Genomic DNA, 24,212 nt, shown 5'->3' with positions numbered 1-24,212 from the left:
TCTCCTGCACTGTGGTAGCTGCAGAACTTCTATTGCTTTGTAGTCAGCTACAATTGTAGATGTGATTTAGGTTCTGGCAATCAGGCATAACTCTGCAAGACTGAGGCGGGAAGGAAATGTCAGAAAAGGAGCTGGGTGTTGGGACATGTAGTTTGCTCCCTTGGGTGGCAGTGCGGACAGAAATTCCCTGCAGTCAGTAGCAGAAAGAGCCTCCTGTGCCAGGTCTAACAGTTCTACAGACAGCGGTGGATTTAACAGGGTTCTAGGCAACCAGAGTATTAGCTCAGACTCCTCTTCTAGCCCTTCCAGGGGTTTTTGTAAGCTACCCCCCATTCTGTTTAGCTGGAACGGATTATCCCATCTGCAACTAAACCCTAAGCAAAACTTGGAGAAAAGAACCCAGTGATTAAGCACTTCTTGCTCATAAAAGTTAGTCTAAGCTTTCCCTAGGAATCCATTATAGTGTTTAAAAATTCAAATTGTGGGGCACCTGGGTGGCTCAGTTGGTTGAGCGTCTGACTTTGGCTCAGGTCATGATTTCGCGGTTTGTGGGTTTGAGCCCCGTGTTGGGCTCTGTGCTGACAGTTGGCTCAGTGCCTGGAGCTTGTCTTCAGATTCTGTGTCTCCCTCGCTCTCTCTCTGACCTTCCCCTGCTCATGCTGTCTCTCTCTCTCTCTCAAAAATAAATAAAACATTAAAAAAAAAAAAAAGAATTCAAATTGTAAGACAGGGATCATTTTAAAATTTAAGGAAAAAAAGAGCAATTTTTGATGGTCAATAACTGAGAATGTTAACTAACGTTAATTCTACCATCAAAAGCACAACAAAGCACTGATCTCTGACATGCCCAGGACATGTTCCTTTGGTGACAGTGCACTTCAACACCAAGTTCATTGTTGATGCAGGAGGTAATGTTTAGAACAGGAGAACATCAGCAAAGTAAGACATGGATTCAAATCCTGATTCTGTCACTGACAGGCTAGAACCTTGAACCAATTATGTAACTGCTCTGAGCCTCAGTTTTCTCATGGGGATAGCATTTCTTTGGATTTTTGAAAAGATTAATTAAGACAGTATTATGTAAAACACCAACAAGAGGCCTGGAACAGGAGAGATCACGACATGACTGCCAAGGCTATAGGTATTTTATCATTATTACTACTTCTTTAGATGTTGAATTCAAAATTAACAGTTGTACTAACAGTGAATGTCACATTCTATTCATGTTCTGCTTCTCTGAAGATTAAGGATCAGCACAGGAAGATGATAAAGGGTTTGTGAAACTGCCCTTGGTATGGATTTGGATCAGCTTTCCCAAGGCAGGCAGGCCATCTTGACCTGGTTCTTGGCCTGGTGTAAAAGTGAGGCTGAACTGTTTGGGCAATGAGTGAATGTTAACTGCAACAGCAGAGTTTCAAAAGTCAGCTTGAGCTTCAGTAATAAATTTGAGGCAGCTTTAGAAAACAGAATGTGTTTACTCATGCACAGAGAAGGAGTGTGGAGTAGGGCCTGGGAGGCAGTGATTCAGACTGCCCAGGGCCACTTGTGTGGCTCAGTTAGCTGGGCATTGGACTCTTGATTTCACCTCACGTCATGATCTCATGTCATGGGGTAGAGCCCCACATTGGGCTCTCCACTGAGTGTGGACCCTGCTTGCTCACTCTCCCTCTCTGGCCCTTCCCTGCTCCAAATAAACATTTTAAAATTAGACTGCCCAACTTGGAAGCTTTAGTCTGCCACTACACCTGCCTTGTGGCCTTTGGAAAGTTTATCTTACTATGCTTTAGTCTCCTTACCTGAAACATGGACCTAATAACAGAATCTACTTTCCAGGCTTGTTGAGGACTAATATGTAAAGCCCTTGTATAGTACAGTACCGGACAAGGAGACACACTCTACAAATGTTACCATTGTTATTAGCATTGCTGTCTATACAACCACACTTAGAACTAGCATCCTCAATAATGTCATTTCCCAACTTCAAGCCAAAACTCTGGGGATCATCCTTGATTCTTCCTGCTCCCTTATTTCCAGTCTCCCTTAAATCCAGTCTCTTATGTTCTGTTAGTTCTACCAGCAAAATAAATCTCGCAACATTCACTTCTCTCCGTCTCATCTTGTACTGCTATAGTACAGGCTCCACGCTTGACCCAGAAGCCTTCAAGGGCCTCTAAATAGTTTTCTCGGCTTTCATTCTTGCTACTGACAACAGTGTGGTCCTCCGGGAATATACGACAGCACTCACTGCCTGCTTCAAATCTCTGAATACCTTTCCATTCCATTTACAACAACATACGAACTGCTGACCAAGGCCTAAAAGGCCCTATTTAATGTAAACTTGCCTACCTCCATGTTCCTATCTCAGCACGCCATACTCCCCACATACTCCCCACCATACTGACTACAACGCCACCAGCCTCCTTTTTGTTCTGGAAACACCTGAAATGTATTCCTGCCATAAGCCCTCTGCACTAGCTGCCATTAGCTTTCTTCTCTTGGGCTCTGCAGAGGCAAGTCCTTCTCGTCACTCAGGATTCAGTTCAAGTACCAGCTGCTCAGAGAAACCTTCCCAAGATGACTAGTCTTCAGTAGTTCCAAACCTTCTCATACTACAGTTTTATTTCCTCGGAAGCACTTTTCATCAGAGATTCTCTTGATTACCCAATTAGTTTACTCTTTTATCACCTGCCCCTACTGATAAGCATGTCAATGGTGTGAGGATGAGAATTCTGATGTTCTTGCCCTTCACTCTTACCTCTAGCACCTTGAGCTGCTCCTCACTCATAGTATGGGCTTCTTCTCATGTGTGCATTGCACACGGTGCAACCTGCTACTAAAGGATCCACAAAATGCAAAGCTTCTCTTAATATAGTACAAACCATGATGGTTATTGTACAAACGTGGGTTTACCAACTGGGGTACAGATGATGTCTGGATAACGTAGGCTTCAGTTGTCAGCAGGTAGTGTCCAGATTCACACAACTAAACTGCAACAGCATCCACCAGTTTTGCTTATAACCTGTCTCTTGCACTGGAGTCTGAGCACCAGAGGCCAGTACTTTCGGTGTCTCACCATTTTGTTCAGAATGGGTAGAACTGTGCTGAGCACCGGGAAGTGTCTCATGAGTATTTTTAAAATGAATGAACACAGGGTAAAGAGAGGAGCTTTGGTCAACTGGCCATAAACCATTGTCCTACTTCTCACTCTAGGGTCCAATAACTGCTAAATCCTAATGACAAGTATAAGTAGTACTCAATGTTCTTTTAATTCTTCAAAGTGTGACATTAGCTAAATGCTTTTTGGTTTGAACTTCTAACCAGTATCTCTGACCTTTAAATACTTTTCTAGCTACATGAAATTAGTAAATTGGGATATAAAACCAGGGGTATACTGTAAGCTACCACAAGGGGTACTTTTGTTTACTATTGTATTTCTAGCCTCAGCACAGTGCCCTCTAGTAAATGCTACATAAACAATTAATGAATAAGCAACTACGATAAAATGTTTTTCCTGGCAGATGTGGCCAAAGTATGATAATAAGCCAAGGTGCTGACCTGCCTGTAAAATCCCCAGAATTTTTTTTTAAGTTTATTTATTTTGAGAGACAGAAAGCGTGCATGCATGTATGGCATAAGCAAGGGATGGTCAGAAAGAAAGGGAGAAAGAGAATCCTAAGCAGGCTTTGCACAGTCAGCACATGGAGCCTGACACAGGGCTTGATCCCACAAACCAGGAGATCAAGACCCAAGCTGAAATCAAGAGTTGGATGCCCAATTGACCGAGCCACCCAGGTGTCCCCCTCAGAATTCCCTTTCTAAAGAAACTAGGTTAAGTATAATTTTGGAGTTACTTTCCTATATTGACCCACCAGGAACATATTAAAACAAACACAACAACAAAACCCCCCCATAGATCTGGATTGTAGACACTTCCCTATAGTAAATTCAATGGAAGTCTCTCTACTTCATTTAAAATTCAGAATACAGCAACTGTAAATTTCTCCCTGTCTCCCCAGTGAGCTGCAATCCATCAAAATTTCTCAAGCAGTCAATAATAAAAAAAAATTATTCATGGTGATTCTGCACCGGGAACACTTTTAGGGACTAGGATTTCACTTGGGAGCAGACGTGTTCAAAAGTGACGACACAGGTTAAGCTTTTAAATGCTAATCTTATCTCTTCCCAAAGCACTGGTTGACTTATCTCTAGATCATCCCTACTACAGCAGGTAAACACAAGCTCTTAGAACTATTATTTTTCTTGTCATCCAGACCTATTCCTAGTATGACTAAAGAATAAAAAAGCTCCCTTTTCTTCAAGAGAGTTAACACAGGCATTTTGTAACTGCTCAGGCCTCAGTTAAGTCTAATAGTATGAAAATGCAACAATAAGTGGCTAGCCCTTTTATTCCAATTTTCCACCATGACATTCATGAAATTATACTTAGCATTCTCCATGATATCACTTCTATAGGGGGAGACTCCAAATTCAGCATGGAAGGAAGACTTACAACAGAAATTAAAAGGATGACCTTTTACAAGATATCAGGATATGAGTGGTGGCATCACAGGTTTTTAAAATTTTTAAAAAGGTTCTGAGTTAACAGTCTTCAAAGTAAATGTAAACTATTTTGTGTTCTGAAATTCTTTCTGAAGTTGGACTTGGAAGCTTACTTGATATTCCTTGGTTTAAAAAAACAAAAGAAGATGAAAAATGTACTTTAAAACCCTCAAGTTCTTACTCTAAATAATTCCAGGAGGAGAAAAAAGGAAAAAAAAGGAACTTTCTTTCTTGGGTCAGGAAAGAGGGTGAGTGGGTAGCCATGAAAGATAATCTGGGGGGGGGGCAGTACTTCTTTTCAAAGTAGCTGCTTTGCTGAGCAATCAAAAGAAGCGGAGGGAATAAATGTAAACAGGGGGACTGCCTGGGTAGCCCGGGGCTCTCTCACCATAGCTGGGAGAATGGGGACCTACTTCCTCTCAGGAAGTGGAGAGAGGTCTGTGTGGGCAGCATATCTAGTTAAATGAAATTTAAAAGAAATGCTTCAGCTGCTCTATGATTAAGGTGCCAAATCTACACAGACAGTTATGCACATCTACTGCACTGTTTCATTTTCGTATGTTATCTCCTCTTCTCATTTATGGTACTTTTTGGAGCTTTCGTTTGCCAATTAGGGCAGGAGGTAGACTTTGCTCTTTTTGATACAATAGTTATTTAATACCTGTGAAGTTTTATGGGTTCCAGAAATGTTAACATTTTAGTTCTACACCTGAAACAGAGCTTACTTGATTAAGAAAAAAAAAAAAAGAAAATAGACCATGCTACAAGTTGCCTAACTTTAAAATTTCAAAACTTTGGGGTGCCTGGGTACCTCACTGAATTGAGAGTCTGACTCTTGATTTCTGCTCAGGTCATGATCTCATGGTTTCTGAGTGGGAGCCCTGCATTGGGCTCCATGCTGACAGTGTGGAGCCTCCTTGGGATTCTCTCTCTCTGCCCTTATCATGCTTCGGCATTCTCTCTCTCTCTCTCTCAAAATAAGTAAACTTTGAAAAAAAAAATTTAGAACTTTGAAAACTTGGCATGAAAAGAGTTCTCTAAATTTTTTAAAGTACACAAAACTTATACTGTATTGTTACCCTAGCACTGTATGGTAAAGCAGCAGTATTACCACCCGGGGTTACTGACATGGTGTATTCTAATCACAGATGAAACCTGAAAACATCACTTCTTGTTAATCCTCCTCTAACCTGTTTCCTCCAGACATAAACAGATGTTTGATCTTAAGTACTGAAATATGTTTTTGCTAAATTCCTTAAACACACTGGTCTTAAATATCACTCAAATACTGAACTAGCTAGTACTTCTCATATTGCCATATTTCTGTCTCCTATCACTTTCCAGATAGGGATTATACATATTACTATTAGAATGTATATAACACGCTGTCCATGTCTACTGCACCGGCTAACTATTAAGTAGCACAAACTATGAAAAGAAAATCTAAAAGAAAGCATCTTGAATGCAGGTAAGCTATGGAGGAAAACCTACTTACTCTACTTATAAAAGTCTTATTCATTATTTAAAAAAAATTTTTAATGTTTATTTTAGAGAGCAAGAGAGAGCAAGAGAGAGAGAGAGAGAGAGAGAGAGCGCGCGCAGAGACACAGAATCAGAAGCTGGCTCCAGGCTCTGCACTGTCAGCACAGCCCGACACGGGGCTTGAACTACAAACTGTGAGAGAATGACCTGAGCTGAAGTTAGATGCTTAACTGACTGAGCCACCCAGGCACCCCAGTCTTATTCACTATTATATATCAAGAAAAACACCCTAACTAGGCAACGTAAGAAGATGACAAATACTAGTATGAAGCAAAGGCTTAGGAGCAAACAGACCAGGTCTGATGACCGACTAGATAGAAGATGTGGAGTCACTTGCTCAACCTCCCCAAGCCCACATTCCTCTTCGGTCAAAAGGAGCATACACAGTACCACTCTCATAGATGGAGACAGAGGATGTAAAGCGTGTAATTTTTTCTACCAGCAACAGTATTATGTCTCCAATCTTTTCTGGCTCTTAAACCTTCTTTCTATACATCATGAGTTAGCAGACACTACACACTGCTGGCATCTGATATTCAACCTACTGTATTAGTTCCTTAAGGATGGCCAGTAACTTGGGGTGCCTGTGTGGCTCAGTCAGTTAAGATCTGACCCTTGACTTCCATTCAGTTCATGATTTCACAGTTCATGAGTTCAAGCCTTGTGTTGGGCTCCTTGCCAATGGTGCAGGGGCTGCACCAGGGATTCTCTGTCTGCCACTCTGTCCCTCCCCTGTTCATGCACACAGTTTCTCGTGTGTGTATACTCTTTCTCACTCAAAATGGATAAACTTAAAACAAAAAAAAAACAAAACAAAAAAACACAAGAAAACCAATGGCCAGCAATTTGCCCACCCTCCTCTGTTTTAATCCATGGTCTCTTCTCCAAGCTCAAGTGGCCCATTTCTCTCTCCAAACAGAATTATGTTTGAACAATGTATGTTTATGTGGGCCAGTGTTGTATGCATGGTTATATGCATTTCTTATTGATACCAACGCATAACAATAGTGTTCTAAAGTGTTCTTCTTACCTCCTAAATCATTCTCCTTAGTGCCAACTCATATAACAATTGAGGTCAGCAGGCATAAAAAATGATAGATACCCAGATTCACACTCAGAATGCTACATCTGATCAGAGTTTGGTTCGAAAAACCTTTACCAAGATTTTGGTGCTAAGCCACTAACTGGAGATACCAACATGAGATAATTTAGACAGACAGACAGGGAAATAAGAAGATAATTTCAGCACATTGTTTTCATACTAGATAACGTTTTTCTGTTTTTTGATTTTTGAGAGTGAGTGAGCATGAGTGGGGGAGGGGCAGAGAGGGTGAGAGACAGAATCCCAAGCAGGCTCTGCACTGTCAGCACACAGCCTGATGTGAGGCTCAAACTCACAAATTGTGAGATCATGACCTGAGCCGAAGTCAAGAGTCAGATGTTTAAACAACTGAGACCCCAGGGTGCTCCTATGTGTTTGTTGTTGTTGTTGTTAATGCTATGGAAGCACAGGGTAAATACAGGGGGAACAGGGGTGAAGACTAAGGGCAAAGAAACATCACAGAGGGCTTCTGGGAAAAGGAAATAACTCAGCTAGACAAACATGATGAAGAAGGGCTGATGGCCTTCAAGACCAAGTTGGTGTACTAGGTACATCACTGCACCACCGTACATTGTCAGATGGCACCGTCATAAAATTAACCACTCGAAGAGCAGAGGAAGTAAGTAACAGCCAAGTGACAGAGAACCCTGTTTAGTGTCTCGAGGGTTTGGACTTTATCCTGCAGGTAATGAAAAGTTAGGGGAGGATTTTAAACTCAACTCTACACAGTGAGACTCCCTCTAATCACTCCAGATGGTGTGCATTAGAACCTTTAAAACTATAAAAATCACTATTCGCTTTGTTCGATCATGAAATGGACACCCTTGGAAAGATTAAAACATCAAGACCACATAACTGTATTCAGGACATGGATCTCCTGGATGAGCAAATTTTTGCTATGACGTTCCTGCAGAACCCCTCAAATGCCAGGACACAAATTTTCAGGTAGAAATGCAAAACTAAGCTCCCTTGTACTCCAGCTCTCCTCCTTACCACTAACAAAAATAACATCTGACAATGTTCCATCCCATTTTCCTGTGGGTCTGAAAATAATGGACTTGTACTTTTTTTTCCCTTAACATTTAAAAGAAATTTCGCTTCTTGATTTCACAGTCGATTCAAGATTTTTTTGTTACATCTACTATGAACTGAACCTCAAATCACATCATACATTTCTAGGTTGGTAATTTAATCACTGAGGAAGCGATGGTAAAAGATTCAGTCAAGAAACCTCTAGAAATGCTCTTTAGATTATACAATGTCAGAAAACAGGAGCTGTTTTCTTTCACAAGCGCTTTGAACAAGTCAGCACTCCATCAAAAGGAACACAACAGTTTAATGTTCTGTCAAAGAATGGAATGCTTGTTTACCTGAAGTAACAGACTGATAAAAGTAACTTGCTTGATTGATACAAACTTACTTGAAGATTAACCTGGACAATCAAGCCCTCACACTCTAAACACAACTACCTTCAAGAAAATAGGACCTGAATTCACAACGAAAACACTCCCAAATTGTTGATACACACACACTTATTAAATTTAAAACACGCCAAAAAACAAAAAAAAGGCTTTGAAAACAAAAGTACACTTTGCTTAAAAACAGCTAGCATTTACTGCAGGTACTGGCTCATTTAATCCTCACAACCACCTGAGGAATTAGACGCTATTATAAACCTCATTTTACAAATCAGAATATCAGAGTATTAAGTGACTCGAAGTCATCCTTCTGAAGGGGTGACTCCAGATCTAGGCATCTCTAAAGCTATCAACACATACTATACAGAAGGCTATTTTAGGCTCACTTTGGAAGACATTAATAAATACAAGCTTTTATATATTTAGAAAGTTTGAATTTTTTAATCACTCAAGGCTTAGAATAACATGACCCTAGACCCCTGAGTAGAACATCATGGTCTACAGAATACTGCTCAATTATTTCCCTCCCTCCCTCCCCCCTTCNCCTCCCTCCCCCCTTCCCCCCCCACAAATACACACACACACACAAACAGCTTGTGAGGTAGCCAAAACATATGTCAGCATCCTTAATTACAAAGGAGAATGTGGACCCTAAGCTAGGCCCCTTACTAATAATCTTCATTTACCATTACACAATCCCATTTCCCAGAATCACCCATAACCTCTGCTTTTCAACAACAGATTGTAAATTTTTATAGCCATCACAAAAATGGAACAGACCCACAGAGCACACAGTCTGGTGTATATGGATCTTTGATGATAAAATACAGCCCCAAAGATTAGAGATACCACTGATCAAACATCAGTTATGGATCAGCCAACTTCCATAGATTATCTCATTTAATCTTTGTATTCTTCTATTTGTGTACTATTACCCATATGAACCCATTACACACATGAGAACATCAAGGCCTAGAGAAAGAATGTTAACAACATGCACGCAATCTTGGTGAATAACAGAGGTAGGACTTGGGCCTCCTTCTAATCCCAAAGTCCATGCTCCTTGAAGTCTTTGAGGCCAATGAGTCAAGCACTTTCCACAAACATATAATTTTGTGCCTAAAAGTACAGTAGGAAAATATGTGTTCAGACTGAAAATTATTTTTTATAGTAGTGTAATTCTGTGAGTGACAATCACAAAGCAGGTACACAACATACTATTTCTTGGTTAAAAAAGGAAAGGGGGAACAAGGAAAAGATGGGGGTGGAGGGAGGAAAAGGGAGGAGAGAGGCAGAAAGGGAAGAAAGCTGCTAAGTATTCTTATTTTATGGAGGAGGAAATTCTAGGTAAGAAAAGGTTAAGAAGAGTTAAATAACTTGCCTAAGATGGCAAGCTAACTTGGCAAGCTAGAGTCAAGAGCCGGATGGAAGGCCTAGGTCTTCCAACACAAACGTACTTTCCATTCTCCCTGGACAAATGGCTATATTTCTGCTAATGCTGAAAATGACTTCTCCTTCCAGACAGGGAAAAGTAGGAAACCACTCACCAATTCAGGGGAAGGACTCATATTCTGTCCCTCCAGTTCCAAGCACAGACTTTAGGAACACAGACTCTGGGTCTGGACTGGCTGGTTCATGAAGCAGCTCTGTGGCCTTGGGCACATGATAGAAAGAAGTAACTTCTCCTAGGTAAACTATCTTGCGATTATAATTATGCACATTTAGCACTTTCTCAGTTTTCGTTAAAGTAGGGAATGGAAACAATCAAATTATTCAGGACTGAAGTGAGTTTGAAGCCGGAGTTATCTGGATGAACCGCTTTAACTCTCCCTTTCATTCTGACAGTCGATACTTGGCAATTAAAGTCACTTTATGAGAGAAGTCGATGACACAGACTTACCATTTGTTTAATTCTCACGATAACAGCAAACATTTATTATTTCCAATATGCCAGGCACTGGATTAAGGGCTTTTTGTGGATTTCATTTAATTTTTATTACCACCTTTGGTAAACGTACTATTGGTCTCCCTATTTGGCAGATGGGGAAAGTGAGGCTCAAGATGATGTGCTTAGCCAACCAAAGCAGGCCATCTATTTGGTGTCTGCTTCATCACACCTCTGTTCTGTTATCTCCTTCACCTGCACTCAAATGATTCATTCTAGTTAACACTTTCATTTCCAATAAAGTGCTGCTAAGTTACACAGTCATGCTGCTAAGGGTATTGTGACATTCATTTGTATAAACAATCCTAACATCGAGGCAGAAAATGAATTAAAAAATTTTTTTTAATGTCTTATTTATTTCCGAGAGAGAGAGAGACAGCGTGAACAGGGGAGGGTCAGAGAGACAGGGAGCCACAGAATCTGAAGCAGGCTCCAGGCTCTGAGCCAGCCGTCAGCACAGAGTCTGACACGGGGCTTGAACCCACCAACCGTGAGATCATGACCTGAGCTGAAGTCGGACACCCAACCAACCGAGCCACCCAGACACCCTGAAAATGAATTTTTACTATTCCTGCACTTAGACAAAGAATGACAAAGCAAAGGTCACAATGTAAATGGCTGAGTTTTAAAAGCCAGACATAAGCATAAGGCCATTATTATTAAATAGTTTTCTAATATCATCACAGCCACTTAAAACTGTCTTCAAAAATAGCATGAAAGAAGGTCAGAGCAAATTGACTAAAGCAATCCCTGAAGCATCAATGTTCCCTCAAGAAGTTTTTTTGAAACACAATTTTAAAATATTTTAAAATATGCTCTCTGCCAAAAAGAAAATACCATTTTCTTTGAAAGACACCAAGGATTTGGCAGTAGTTCCTAATTCTGTAAGGCATTTTTATAGTTTATAAGGAGCCTCCCTTACAACAGATGAGGGATGTATCTGATGACTAAGGAAACAGAGGTGGGAGAGGCTGGTGGCCAGTGGAGGCTCCCTGACTTGTGGGAGTTCTGTTGCTCATCACAATTATTTACACTTCTGGGTGGTGGTTCTGAGGAGCTGGGTCAAAAGCAGCAGGTCACTCACACAGAAACTCAGCTCTGCCTGCTCTGTCTTGCTCATATCAGATTAAAAGCCATCATCTACACACACACACACACACACACACACACACAGTCCTCTGGACCACATGTAGACGTGTACACACTTAAAATATGGGTGCATTCTATTCTACAGCATTGCTTAGGAGAAATCTAGTCTTTGGAATTAAATAGCCTTGGCTTGAAAACCAAGCTCTTCCACTTACTTGTATTTTTCTCCTTTTAATCTTGGGCAAATTTTCTTAATCTCTCTGAGCTTTAGTTTCCTTATTTTTTTTCAAAAAATTAAGATCTCCTTCTTAAGAAAAATTCTTCCCCCAGAATCCAATGAGATCTACCCATGCAGTTTGTGGCATGGTGCCTCATCCATGGTGCGTAATCAACACTATTAACTTATTAACTAGTCTTATTTCCTTATTCAATTAGCTGCTCTCTCTCTCTTTTTTTTTTTTAATTTATTTCTAGGAGAGAGAGAAACCGCATGAGCAGGGGAGGGTCAGAGAAAAAGAGAGGGAGTCACAGACTGAAACAGGCTCCAGGCTCTGAGCTGGCAGTCAGCACAGAGCCCGACGCGGGACTCGAACCTACGAACAGCGAGATCATGATCTAAGCAAAAGTCAGACGCTTAACCGACTAAGCCACCCAGGCACCCCAGCTGCTCTCTCTCTTCTTAACCAGCTTGTCTTTTGGCATATAACTGTTTACTTTCTCAGAAAGGGGAAAAAGGTGAAAGAGATAAAATTGGGGGGAAATTTTGTCAAATTTGCTAAGAGTACTTGAGTGTTAAAGAAGGTAGACAATATATAAGGGAGTTAAGATATAAGGGAGTTAAGACATTAATCTCTGAGGATTATTGTAATTCATTTATTCATGCAAGTCCTATAGACAAAACCAGGTATTGTTAATAGTGATTTATTTCTTATAGCATGTGGATTTGCCGTATGTTCTGTGATTCACTATTCCAGCAGAAGATGATAGGACTATTTAGTAAAGTGCAAGTCACTGTATCCTTAGACAGGATCTCATTTAATTATTACATCATCAGTAGTATAATAGGTAGTTATTTCTGCACCCATTTTAAAGATCGGGAAAGTGAAGTTCAGAGAGAAGCACTAAAAGTCATATAAATAATAAGTGGCAGAATCAATAATACATCTGAGCTATAACTCAATTCAATGTTTTCTATTTTCTTGCATGTCTCCAATTTCGGTTAGTAAATGATATTGCATATACGCTGAAAATTAATGCTGTAAATGGTGAACAGAGTAACTCTTCCAGTCATCAACCAAACACATGCGTTTGTATAACATACCCAGTCTAGTTAAAATTTGTCTACTGTTTATATAAAAAAAAAAGGCTTCTTAAAAATAGATCAGCATCTAACAACTTGAATCAAGTGTCTATTCATTCCACAACATTTGATATGTATTTATTAAGCATCTAGTTTAAGCCACGCAGCTAGGCCAACTAGAATCACAAAATTTTTGTTGTCCAAATTAATCACTGGCAGCTGCTTTCACACCCGAATTGCAATTGTTTTTGGACTCAATGTTCCTCTAACAGAATGTGCATCTTTGAGGTACTGAATAGGCCTCACGAATGCACTGTGATTGTGCCAGCTAAATCTCTTTGGGTGTTAGTCTTGGCAATCAACACTTGGGAGTTGGCAGAGAGAAGACCTTATCTTAATTTCCTCATCTGTGAAATGGGATTTGAAAAAAAACAGTACCTACCTCCCAGAAGAAAAATTCTGTGAATTAATCAATCTTGGATCAGTGTTCTACTAAGTGCCATTCTGGCATGATCTTAGAATCAGGGTGATTTGATTTTATAACACAATGATGATGGAAGCTATTTAAAATGGCTACACACTTAAATGTCAAACATTTGACACTTTCCTTTTTTTTTTTTTCAAGCTGAATCATTTATGTGTGACATTTGTACAGAAGTACAAACAATGGTCAAGTCAGTTTAGGATTTAAAAGTGTATTGAATTGCTTAGGGGTAAAAAAAAGATCCAACTTTCAAATGGGGGGGAAGAAAAGTCTACTTTCTAAATGTTGTTAAGACATTGCACTGTGGCCACGGAACATTATAAACAAACACGCACTGAAGTTTAAAAATGATTTTCCTGGGCAGGGATTAAGAAATAAAAACTTTTAAAAATGAGAAAAAAACCCCAAACCTGTTACAATTGTTGCAAAAACAAGGATTATATAAACCCTATTTTGTAGCTCTGTGCTTTTCTACATAGAACTTATTTCATCTAATATTAAACACATTATGCTGATAACCTCCTATTCATTTTGCTTGAATGTTTTTTAGCTCCCCTATTAAACCTGGCATTTTGGTTCCCACTTTGGACCACCTGGAGGCTGAAAGCATGAGCCACTCCCCTGTACTGTGATAATTTACCTAACAAGCAATATAATAACATGTGTTAGTCCTCTGCACAATAAACACATCAGAAATGTCCGGGCAGGGCCAGAGAAATAGAGCAGTTTTCTAAAATCACCACAAGATTCGAACTAAAGCAATCACAGGAGGTTTTAGTTGGTCATTAAACAAGTCCCTAATGTGTTGACTATTTCAGAAGCGTTAAATTGTAGGTTTACACAGAACCATAAATAATGTGAGACTGCCAGGGTTTGTTTTGCAATCCTTGGGTTTTTGAGATCACATTAGAAACCATTTCATATGAAACCTCTCCTCCCTGTCCTCCGAGGTGAATGTACATTTTGATAGCCATCCATATGGACAACACATCCCAGGAGGGGGTCAAGACCTTTATAACATGAACCCCTTTCTCTGCAATGCTCTTCTTGGAAATCAAGGAAATCTGTGTGTTTTCACAGGGCACAGGTCCTTAAAAGGGCACTGAGAAAAGGAGTGCAAAGAAACAGTGGAAAACTCAGCAGAAGAGGGACCCTCACAATAGACTGCTACTATTAAACTGTCATTTCTATCAGTGCTCTGGTGTACTACCATTCAAACTGGAGCATTAAGGAGAAACAAGCCAATTAGGAGAGGAGTTTTCGGTCCTGGAGTTTAGTCAAGGCACTACAATGAAAAGGTCACTGGCTTCAGAGATTTTATATCAAGGTGAAAAAGAGGCGAAACTTCTCAGCACCCACAGGGTTTTTGTTCAGAAGATAAACTTCTGCTCCTGAAAGAGCAACAGCATGTGTGTATACAAGACAAACACAACGCCCCCCTCTGGGCTGTGCTCTTTCCTCCCAGGTCCACAGGGGAGGCCATTATGCAGTAGGGATGCCCTTCACCAAAGGTGAAAGAGATTGAGGCTTGCTGTTTCAAGGGAGGACTGACGGCGGGTTTGCTCTTGCTCTCACCTTTTCCACCCTTTTCCACGAGAGCAAGGCATTCTTTGCAATGCAACTGAGGGATTTTTGAGCCACCTTCTATGCACCAGGAACACAGAAAATGCACCCTAAATGCCCCCATTAAAACCACCTTCTAATCAGCAGTATTCAAAGCCTCAAGGCAACCTGCAAAGTCAAGTCCTGAATTCCTGCATCCAGGTAACTGCTAGTTTAACTGCCTGGATCACTCCTCAATTTTGACTTTGTTTTCACGGGGAGCACACTTGCCTCTGAGGCGTTTAGAGAAGAGCATTATTGTCATTGTCACAGCTCTATTTTCTGAGGAATCTATGGTGTCTTGCTGGAAGAGAGGTCCAACCGATCTTTGAATAAGAATGTTGTCAACAATAGAATTCATGTCAACAGGAAGAAAAGGAGGGTCATGGCTTCGGACTGCTAAGGGAAACCTACTGCTGGCTACTGGGCTTGCCCCAGCTCTCAGCTTAGTATCAGTCCTAGAGGAAACCTAAGGAAAGGAGGCAGGAGAAACAGACTTAGAGCTGCAGAAAAGCCAAAGCAAGGAGAGACTCTGGCAAGTGGCAAGTGTGATCTGCAGGAAAGGTCTCTTCCCTGAGGCAAAAAGGCTGCTCCCTTTTTTTTTCTCAGCTTCTGTGCCTCCAGCTACAGACCCCTCCTCTTCATGATCTTCTCAGGATTAACTTGGAGTGTGATGATGCACAGATACTACTACCACTAAAAAGACTTGCCCATGACTTGTCTGTGACTTGCCCATGGCTTGCCCAGGACTTGCCCATGACTACTAAGACTCAGCTATGGGCACTGTAGCCAGCACAGGGCAATGGACCCATTCCTCTGATTCTGCCCACTAATGCTCCTTCCACTTCATTTCCTGCACATACATGCTGGAGGCTGCAGAGGTGGCAAAGAGGAGCAAATAAATACTGGGAGGCATTCATTACCTTTTGTTAGTTGACCTCTTCTGGCTATCTGCCCTTGCCTTAGGATTCTTTTTTACTTGGAGAATTTAAAGATTAGAACAGAGAAAGAACCTCTTCAACTACTATCTTCCTGTATATTGTTAAAACAGGAAAAGTATCAATACCATTATTATTACTAAAGAGAAATTGTACTGGGTAGGTGAAATGGCTAAAAGTAGAACAGTCTATACTTAAATCTTCATTTCTCCCCATTGGCTGGTTCATAATCATAAATGGTTCTAATTTGTATTTACACCAAACCAAAGCAATGGTTACATGAATCTCAGAATCAAAGCTCAAATGTTATGTGGTTCAAACTTTTATTTTACTAGTATCTTAGAAATAGAGAATTTTATACCTCGAAGGCACTTAGAAATCACCTACTGCTGGGCACCTGGGTGGCTCAGTCGATTAAGCCTCTGACTCTTGATTTCGGCTCAGGTCATCATCTCATCATTCATGGATTTGAGCCCCACATTCTGCTCTGCGCTGACAGTGTGGAACCTCCTTGGGATTCTCGGTCTCTCCCTCTCTCTGCCTCTCCCTGTTCATGCTGTCACTCTCAAAATAAAAATAAAAATAAATAAACTTAAAAAAGATCACCTAGTTTCCTGACTTCACAGTTGAGGAAACCAAGGTTCAGAGAGATTAAAATACCTTCCCCAAATCATACAACTTCTATCTGGGCTAATAACTCTATCCCCTAATATCCAAGTCAATGTGACAACCTAGAAACATAGTAAAATGTAGCCAAAAGAGAAAGAGAGCTACATAAAGAACAGTCTTTCTTTAGATGACACACATTGTGATTTTAAAAAAAGAACCACGAGGCCTAATTGTAAGAAAATCACCACCCCCACCCATCTCCTTTTTTTCCTGGACAGAAGGAAACAGGTAGAGATGAAATAACGACAGTTTTCTCTAACTCCTGGCCCTTGTAAACAGTTTTTAGTATACCCATAATTAAGTGAAATGGCAAAACCATCTTGCTGCATCTACAAATTAGTAAGGCTACAGTCAATGGTTTCTAAGAGACAAAGTGTACACAAAATAACTGAAAACAGCATTTATTATAAAAGCATCTTGGTGTTCCCTCCATTTGTTTCATAAATTGTTCTGACTACGCAGGTGATGAACACCGAAAGAGTCTCCTGCAGCTGCTCATGATTCATGTACTAGAAAACAAAGATAAAAGATCATTCCTCAGATTTATATCCCAATGCTTTACACCCTAATTTACAAAAGGGAACATTAACGTAATCGAAAAAAGAGAAAAAAAAGTCTCTCAAACTTGCATAATGGAAAAAAACAAAAAAACCTCATTGCACGTTGCCTGGTAAAGACACCCCGCAGAAATGAATGCATGGCCTCCCTCAAGAGAGCAATGCAAGAACACGAAGTATAGGAAGCTGACCAAGTATCTTTAGTCTACAGTAAACTCTCAGAATCATACCAGGGGAACTTAGAAAGCAAGTGTGTAGACATATGGAAATAAATCAGGTATGGTAATGATGTTTCCAGTTTCTATTTTTATTTTCAATTCTAATTCTCTCATTCAGTTTTACCTTTAAAGAAAAATTTTAGTTTAAAAAATTTTTTAAATGTTTATTTCTTTACTTTTGAGAGAGAGAGAGAGAGAGAGAGAGAGAGAGAGGGAGAGAGAGAGAAAGCACAGCCGGAGGGAAGGACAGAGAGGGAGACACAGAATCTGAAGCAGGCTCCAGCCACTGAACTGTTAGCACAGAGCACAATGCGGGGCTCAAACTCACGAACTATGAGATCATACGCTGAGCTGAAGTCAGATGCTTAACTGACTGAGCCACCCAGGTGCCCCTAAAGAAAATTTTTAAAGAATTTAACATCTCTCATGCCACATATAGCCTTTGTTTTCACACATTCCTATTTGAAGTGTATTAATTAGTCTATAAAAAGATAACCACCTATATAATGGGAGACACTGAATTCACAGATCCAGATTTATTAAAATTTGGTCCATTTGCTTTTTTGGGTAAGCATCATTTAGCTGCAATAGCCAGTTTTTCTTTGGCTTGTTAAGTTGCCAGCAAGGAAACTCTCTTCTGGGGGACAATAAATTCAGACTGTAACTATAGAAAGCCACAGTACTAGCATAAAGACCTATATAAAATTGTGTTTAGTCCTTTCCAATCATGAGAAGAAACTTTATAACTAGTTTATCATCACACAGTTTATAAAATGGAAATCCTAGAAGTTTAACTATTTGCCTGAAGTCATTTGTCTTACCAGTGGTAAAACAGAAATTAGAGTTTAAGTCTTCAAAAGCAAGAGCCTAGGATCTTTCCATTATAGTTTAGGCACTTCCCAGACATGGATGGAGAAGGCACATGCAGTGGGGTTCAATGCAAGAAACTATCCTCCAATATTCAGACTAGCTACTTGGGCAGGGATTTTTTTTCCCCAATGTTATTTATGGTGATGGAAGAATTTCAATCGCTTATCATTAAAGAAAAAATGTGACTCACAATTGCTATCTTCAAATCAGTAGTTAGACATAAAATTTAGCAATTTTAATTGGTTTGGCTCAGGCCTTCAGATTTCCATATGGTTACCTTCCTATTAAATGTAATTGACTTAGCACTTGACTTTTAAAGTCTTGGCAGAATGTATCAATTAAAAGCTATATAAATTAGAAGTATTCAAAGCATGCAATCTAAGGACAAACTTTAAAAATGCTCTTTTCATAATTGTTATTTTCCATAAACTTGCATTATCACGCAGATGACAAACTTGATACAGACAAAAAAGGATTATTTTCTTTGGAATAACATAAGCTAACAAGCATTCTATTTGTTTCTTTTCAGAGAACTAATGTGTGCCTAAAATGGCCTTTCTACACAGTCTGCAAAATGAATTTCTCCTTAGTATTTCTAAAACTGACAGCAGTCATGAAAACTCTCAGAAACCATCTCAAAACTAAAATGCAAGTACAACATTGATAAACATGGCACCAGGCCTGTTAAACTGACAGCAGTTTTCTAATTGGTCTTGCCAAATATGCTATACAATTGTTATTTAATATACCAGTATATCAGAGCATTACATTGAAAAAAGTGATTACACATTGAAATAGATATTCTTTGTAAGCCAGGGACACAGTTCTCTTCAGAAACTAAAAATCACACAACAAAATACAATCAGGAATATGAAAAATGTGGGGTGCCTGGGTGGCTCAGTCGGTTAAGCGACCGACTTCGGCTCAGGTCATGATCTCACGGTTCGTGGGTTCGAGCCCCACATCGGGCTCTGTGCTGACAGCCAGCTCAGAGTGTGGAGCCTGCTTCAGATCCTGTGTCTCCCTCTCTGACCCTCCCCTGCTCACGCGTGCTCTCTCGCTCTCTCTCTCTCAGAATAAACATTAAAAAAGTTTAAAAAAAGAAATATGAAAAATGCAAAGTGCATTCATTACTATAGGCTGACTGAATCTGTTACAATTGCTTCTAAGGACTATTGCCTATGTAATTATTTCCCAAATACTAAAGTCTATCACGCATGCTAAATAAATGACAGTCATTTATCAAACCCCAAGTGGTTGTTGATGGAATTTCCACACTTATTTGGATTGAGTGAAAAGCCAGAGTGGCTGGTGTCCCTGGAATTCTTGCAGAGCTTGTAATTCAAGTTAAAATGATGATAATTAATAAATTCTCATTTTAGATCTTGGGTAATGGAAACGTATGGAACCATTTGCCTTAAAACAGAACTCTGGTATTGATGTCACTTTTATAAATGATTAAACTGTTGAGCATTAATAGATATGCCTCCCTGGCAAGGAGAACATTAGATGCAGAACAAATGGCTTTACTTATTAAGGTCTAATTTCCTTATGCTATTCTCCATCTACATATAGTTGCACAGAAAACTTCTAACTTCTGGAATAGGAAATTTAAAAATATGAACGAGGATCTAATCTCCTTCCCCCATGTCCATGGATTATTGTATCGATTTCCTACTATTTCCAAGTGTCTTCGTTTTCAGTGGCAAGAATGTAGAATTGCTAGAAGTATCCTTAAAGGAAACCTTGAAGGTCATTAGATGCCAGGCAATGAATGCCTTCATTCAACAAAGGGCACTGCCCTCCTTTGCCTGCAAACTCTTTAACATCAGCAAGATTCCCGGAGGGCTTGCACTTTAACTTGGTTGGAGCAGGTCACATTTCTAAAATATTTAGCTGTCTCAAATGTCCCTGGTCGGCAGCACTGAGTCACTAACGCCACTGCGTTTCAGGCTAGATCGACCTCTTTCTAGTTTTCAATGGAATTATTCCATGTAATCCGATTTACACAGCCATTTAATCAAAGTGAGAAAGGAGATTACAGAGCTCACGTTTGTTTTGCAAACCAAGGGTGCAAGGATCATCAATCCTGACTCTCAAAGTGACAGGATAGTACATCGTCTCCCTTTGGAGTGTTGGTCATTAACCTGATCTGTCTCCTGTGTTCTTGTTTAAATAGGAAAGTTGAGGCTTTTTTTTTTCCCCCTTTCTGAACTAGAAGGTAGCGGTTTCTGCACCAGATCCCAGCACTACTATTCACCTGAGGAGATGCTAATATAACAAAGAATTGGTTCTTCCCCCAAGCCCTCCGCCGCCCCACCCTTATTATTTCACAAAGCAGAAGTCTTGTACAAAGTCAGATAATTACATTAAAACTTGAATTTTGTTACCAGTCTTGAACATTTGCATTTCAACATCACAGTGTGGCGGCGTTCAATGCTTTGCCTATGAACCTGCTTGCAGGAGCAGCCTGTGCTCCGCTTAGTCTTGGGCGGCTAGCCTCAGACTGCACAAACCGCCTTTCTGCCAGGCAGCGTCCCTTCCCCTGACCTTTCCACACCTGTGCACGGAGCTCGATTCTTCCTACTTCCTTCTGAATGTGTACATTTCCCAGGCCTACATATCAGTTTAAAGTAGGATACAAAGCAACTCATCCAAGAAAGCATTTTCAGCTCAGGGATGCCTTCATTCTAAACTGGCGATTTGGACAAATTCTCAATTTCCTTCCACCCGCTTCCCCCCACCACTTCCACCCCTTGCACACAATTCAGATATTGCTGTCTCTGAGAGATCCTCTTGGGGGTGAAAGGGCAGTTTGACCCAACTCGCGGCAGTTACGCAGATAGATTCCTAAGGGGAAGAAGTGAGAAGACGTATGAACTGCAATGGAGAAAGAGCCATGGGTGGGAGCACCTTGGCAGCCCGTTCCAAACTACAAGTCAGATAGCTGCTTCAAGGAAAAAAACAAAAAACAAAGCAAAACAAAAAAAACCGTCTAATTGTACCCCTGGGCGGTGCTTTACCCACAGTGTTTATGTATAACGCACAATTTAGCAGCACTGGGAATTACCTCAATAACTATCATTAGAGGTGCCTATTTAAAAAAACAAAACAAAAACAAAAAAACTTCTCTTCTGTAATGGAAGAAGGTGGTGCAGTGTGGTGGTATTACCCCATCTGTGGCTCTCTGGAAACTCACCCAGAGCCTCAAACCTGGCAAGCGCCTCGCAGAGCTAAGTTTCCCGGGCTGGCCGGGCAGGTTCTCCGCCTGGCGGAGCGCAGCTGCTAAGGAGCTCGGGTTGGCTTCGTTCCCGCGGCTGCACCCGAGCCCGCAGGAGCCCCACGCCCACTTGGAGGGCTGTACAAAACCCGGGGTTCGAGAGCGAGCGTGGTGCGCTGGGAGCTGTTTTGCAATCTGCTGGAATCCACGGGAGAACCTCTCCCGTGCAAANAGAACTAAAAAAAAAAAAAAAAAAAGGGAAAACACTCTCTCCGGCCAAAGAGCAGATTCTTCCATTTTACAGGAACTGCGGTTCCCTCCTGACAGCTCCAAACTTAAGGGCTGCAGCTCCAAACTTGACACCAGCTCTCTCTCAACGCTCCCACTCCTCTCTCTCTCTGGCTCACCCAGCCACCGCGTTTCGGACGCGCCCGCCGCNCACAGCCGGCCTCCCTCGGGCCCCTGGCGCGATATCCTGGGAGAGGCGGCGAGCTCCCAGCGCGCGCTACTCACTTGTGTCTTCTTCATAAGGAAAGGCAGCACTGTGATCCAGTCCAGGCAGCGGTGTGGCGACTCCGTTTAGACGTTCTGGAGCTCCAGCATATTGCACGAGCAGCGGCTGCAGATAGTCCACGCATTGGGTAGCCCGAGCGCAGCGCCCTCTCCACGGCCCGTGCTTCCCACGGCGCTCCCGGTCCCGGCGCGAGGCGGCGAGTGAAGCCCCGGCCCGCGCGCCGCCAGCACTTTTATACAGGTCCCTCCCGCCTGCTCCGGACACGCCTCCTTCCCTTCCGGAGCCCCGGGGAAGCGAGACGGGGCAGGGGCGCGGCGGGGCGACCCGGGAGGGCGGCCGGAGCGCAGCGAAGGCCCCCGAAGTTGAACAGATCGGGCCAGGCGCTTCCCCCGGCCTGGCGGCCGCCGGCGCACACCAAAGGGAAGCCGCGAGGGCGCTTCGCTCGTCGAGCTTAACGACCTGCAGCCGCCGCTCGCGCCGCGTGCCTGGCGCTGCGAGTCCCGGCTCGGCCTGTGTGCTCCGCCGCGGCTCACCTGGAACCGCCCGGGGACAGACGCGCGCGGGCGAAAGCTGGGGGCCCCCCCTTCTACCCTGAGGCGGTTCTCCAGGAGTTCCTTGGGTACCTAGCGAAGAATTCACCCCGCCCCGCCTTAGGGAAATTTAAAAAAAGCTTACTTGGGATCTGTAGTTAGGCCATTGTCTTACCCCCTCCGTTTATTTTAACAGTTTCTTCAGTGAATGAATGAATATTTATAAATAAAAAAATTGTTGACTCAGGGTTAAGTGTTGGTAAGGGAGATGCTATTTTCAGGATGGTTTGCTGCTGTTTCCTTAGAAATAAAAAAGTAAATAAACATAAAAGAAATGAACATTGAAAGAGAAGCGATGGATTATTAACAGTGCAGGTCGCTAACAGCAAGTGTCTGAAAAGCTGTACTTTTTGAAAGCTGTTAGAGAAATTTTTGAAGTCGGAAATATAATGCAAAAACAGTGATAAGAGCTAACACCATTATGTAATACACTTAATTACATACCGGGTGCCATGCTAAGGACTTTTGTAGATTATCTTGTTAAATCTTTTCCCAAACCTATTGTGTACGTCCTGTCATTTTTATTCCCATTTTATGGATGATGATACAGAGGCTTATATAGGTCAATTTTCCCAAGCCACATCTAGTGAATGGTACAGGTTAATTGGAATCCAGAGCCCTCTGGCTATATAGCCCTTAAAAAATATATATATACTCAGAACAAGTATTTTATTGTCTCTCCAAAACTCTTCTATATTTGTTCTTATAACTGGAAACCATTAAAAAGAATTTTATGAATTTTTTAAAAGAAAATGGTAACCAGACATAACATCAATAGATTTTTGGAACAAGAATAATACATGAATTTAGGAATTAGGTATTTTAATGAGAGGATTCCACATTTGCATTAATTAGTTCAGTGTTCCTTTGTTAAAAAATGAATATGCCAAACTTATAACCATGAGAGATCAGGAAACCTTAGGTAAAAGTTGAAGCTCACAGGGCGCCTGGGTGGCTCGGTCAGTAAAGCATCCAATGGCTCAGCATGATCTGCCAGTTTGTAAATTGGAGCCTGGAGTCTGGCTCTGTGCTGACAGCTCAGAGCCTGGAGCCTGCTTCAAATTCTGTGTCTCCCTCTCTCTGCCCCTCCCCCACTCACTCTCTGTCTCTCTCTCTCAAAAATAAACATTAACAATTTTTTTTAAATTGAGGCTTACTGTGCTAGTTTTCTATGTATGCTGTAACAACCACAAGTTTAAAGGCTTGAAACAACACAAATTTATTATCTTACAGTTTTAAGGTCAGAAGTCCAAGATGGATTTCAGTGGGCTAAGTATTGGCAGTGTTGCATTCCTTACAGAAGCTCTAGAGAAGAATTCCTTGTCTTGCTTTTTTTGGCTTCTAGAAGCTATCCACATCCTTTGGCTCATAGTCACCTTCATCTTCATCAGTAAAACTGAGTTGAGTTCTCACATCAAACCACTCTGACTTTCCCTTTGGATCCCTCTTCTACTTCCAAAGACCTTATGCTTACATTATGTCCACATGGATAATCTAGGAAAGTCTGCCTTTTTTAAAGTTAGCTGATTAACAACATTTATTCTATCTGTAATGTTAATTCCCCTTTGCCATGTAATATAACATATGCATGAGC

General features: G+C 41.2%; 1 protein-coding gene across 3 annotated transcripts in view; it reads right to left on the bottom strand.

Annotated features, from left to right (window-relative positions):
- KITLG (KIT ligand) overlaps positions 1 to 22,211 on the bottom strand; it is an 81,874-nt gene extending 59,663 nt beyond the window's left edge. For all 3 annotated transcript variants that reach the window (XM_077772226.1, XM_077772229.1, XM_077772227.1), the window contains exon 1: positions 22,028 to 22,211. In XM_077772226.1, coding sequence (XP_077628352.1) covers positions 22,028 to 22,042 — 15 coding nt within the window. In that variant the 5' untranslated portion in view covers positions 22,043 to 22,211. The remainder of the gene's footprint in view (positions 1 to 22,027) is intronic.
- Between the last annotated feature and the right edge of the window lie 2,001 nt (positions 22,212 to 24,212).

Source organism: Crocuta crocuta, unplaced genomic scaffold (assembly GCF_008692635.1).
Source record: "Crocuta crocuta isolate KB4526 unplaced genomic scaffold, BGI_CrCroc_1.0 scaffold216, whole genome shotgun sequence".
In the NCBI taxonomy this organism is placed as follows: domain Eukaryota; kingdom Metazoa; phylum Chordata; class Mammalia; order Carnivora; family Hyaenidae; genus Crocuta; species Crocuta crocuta.
The sequence above is the reverse complement of the archived record's forward strand: the minus strand, read 5'-3'. Positions and strand labels throughout refer to the sequence as shown.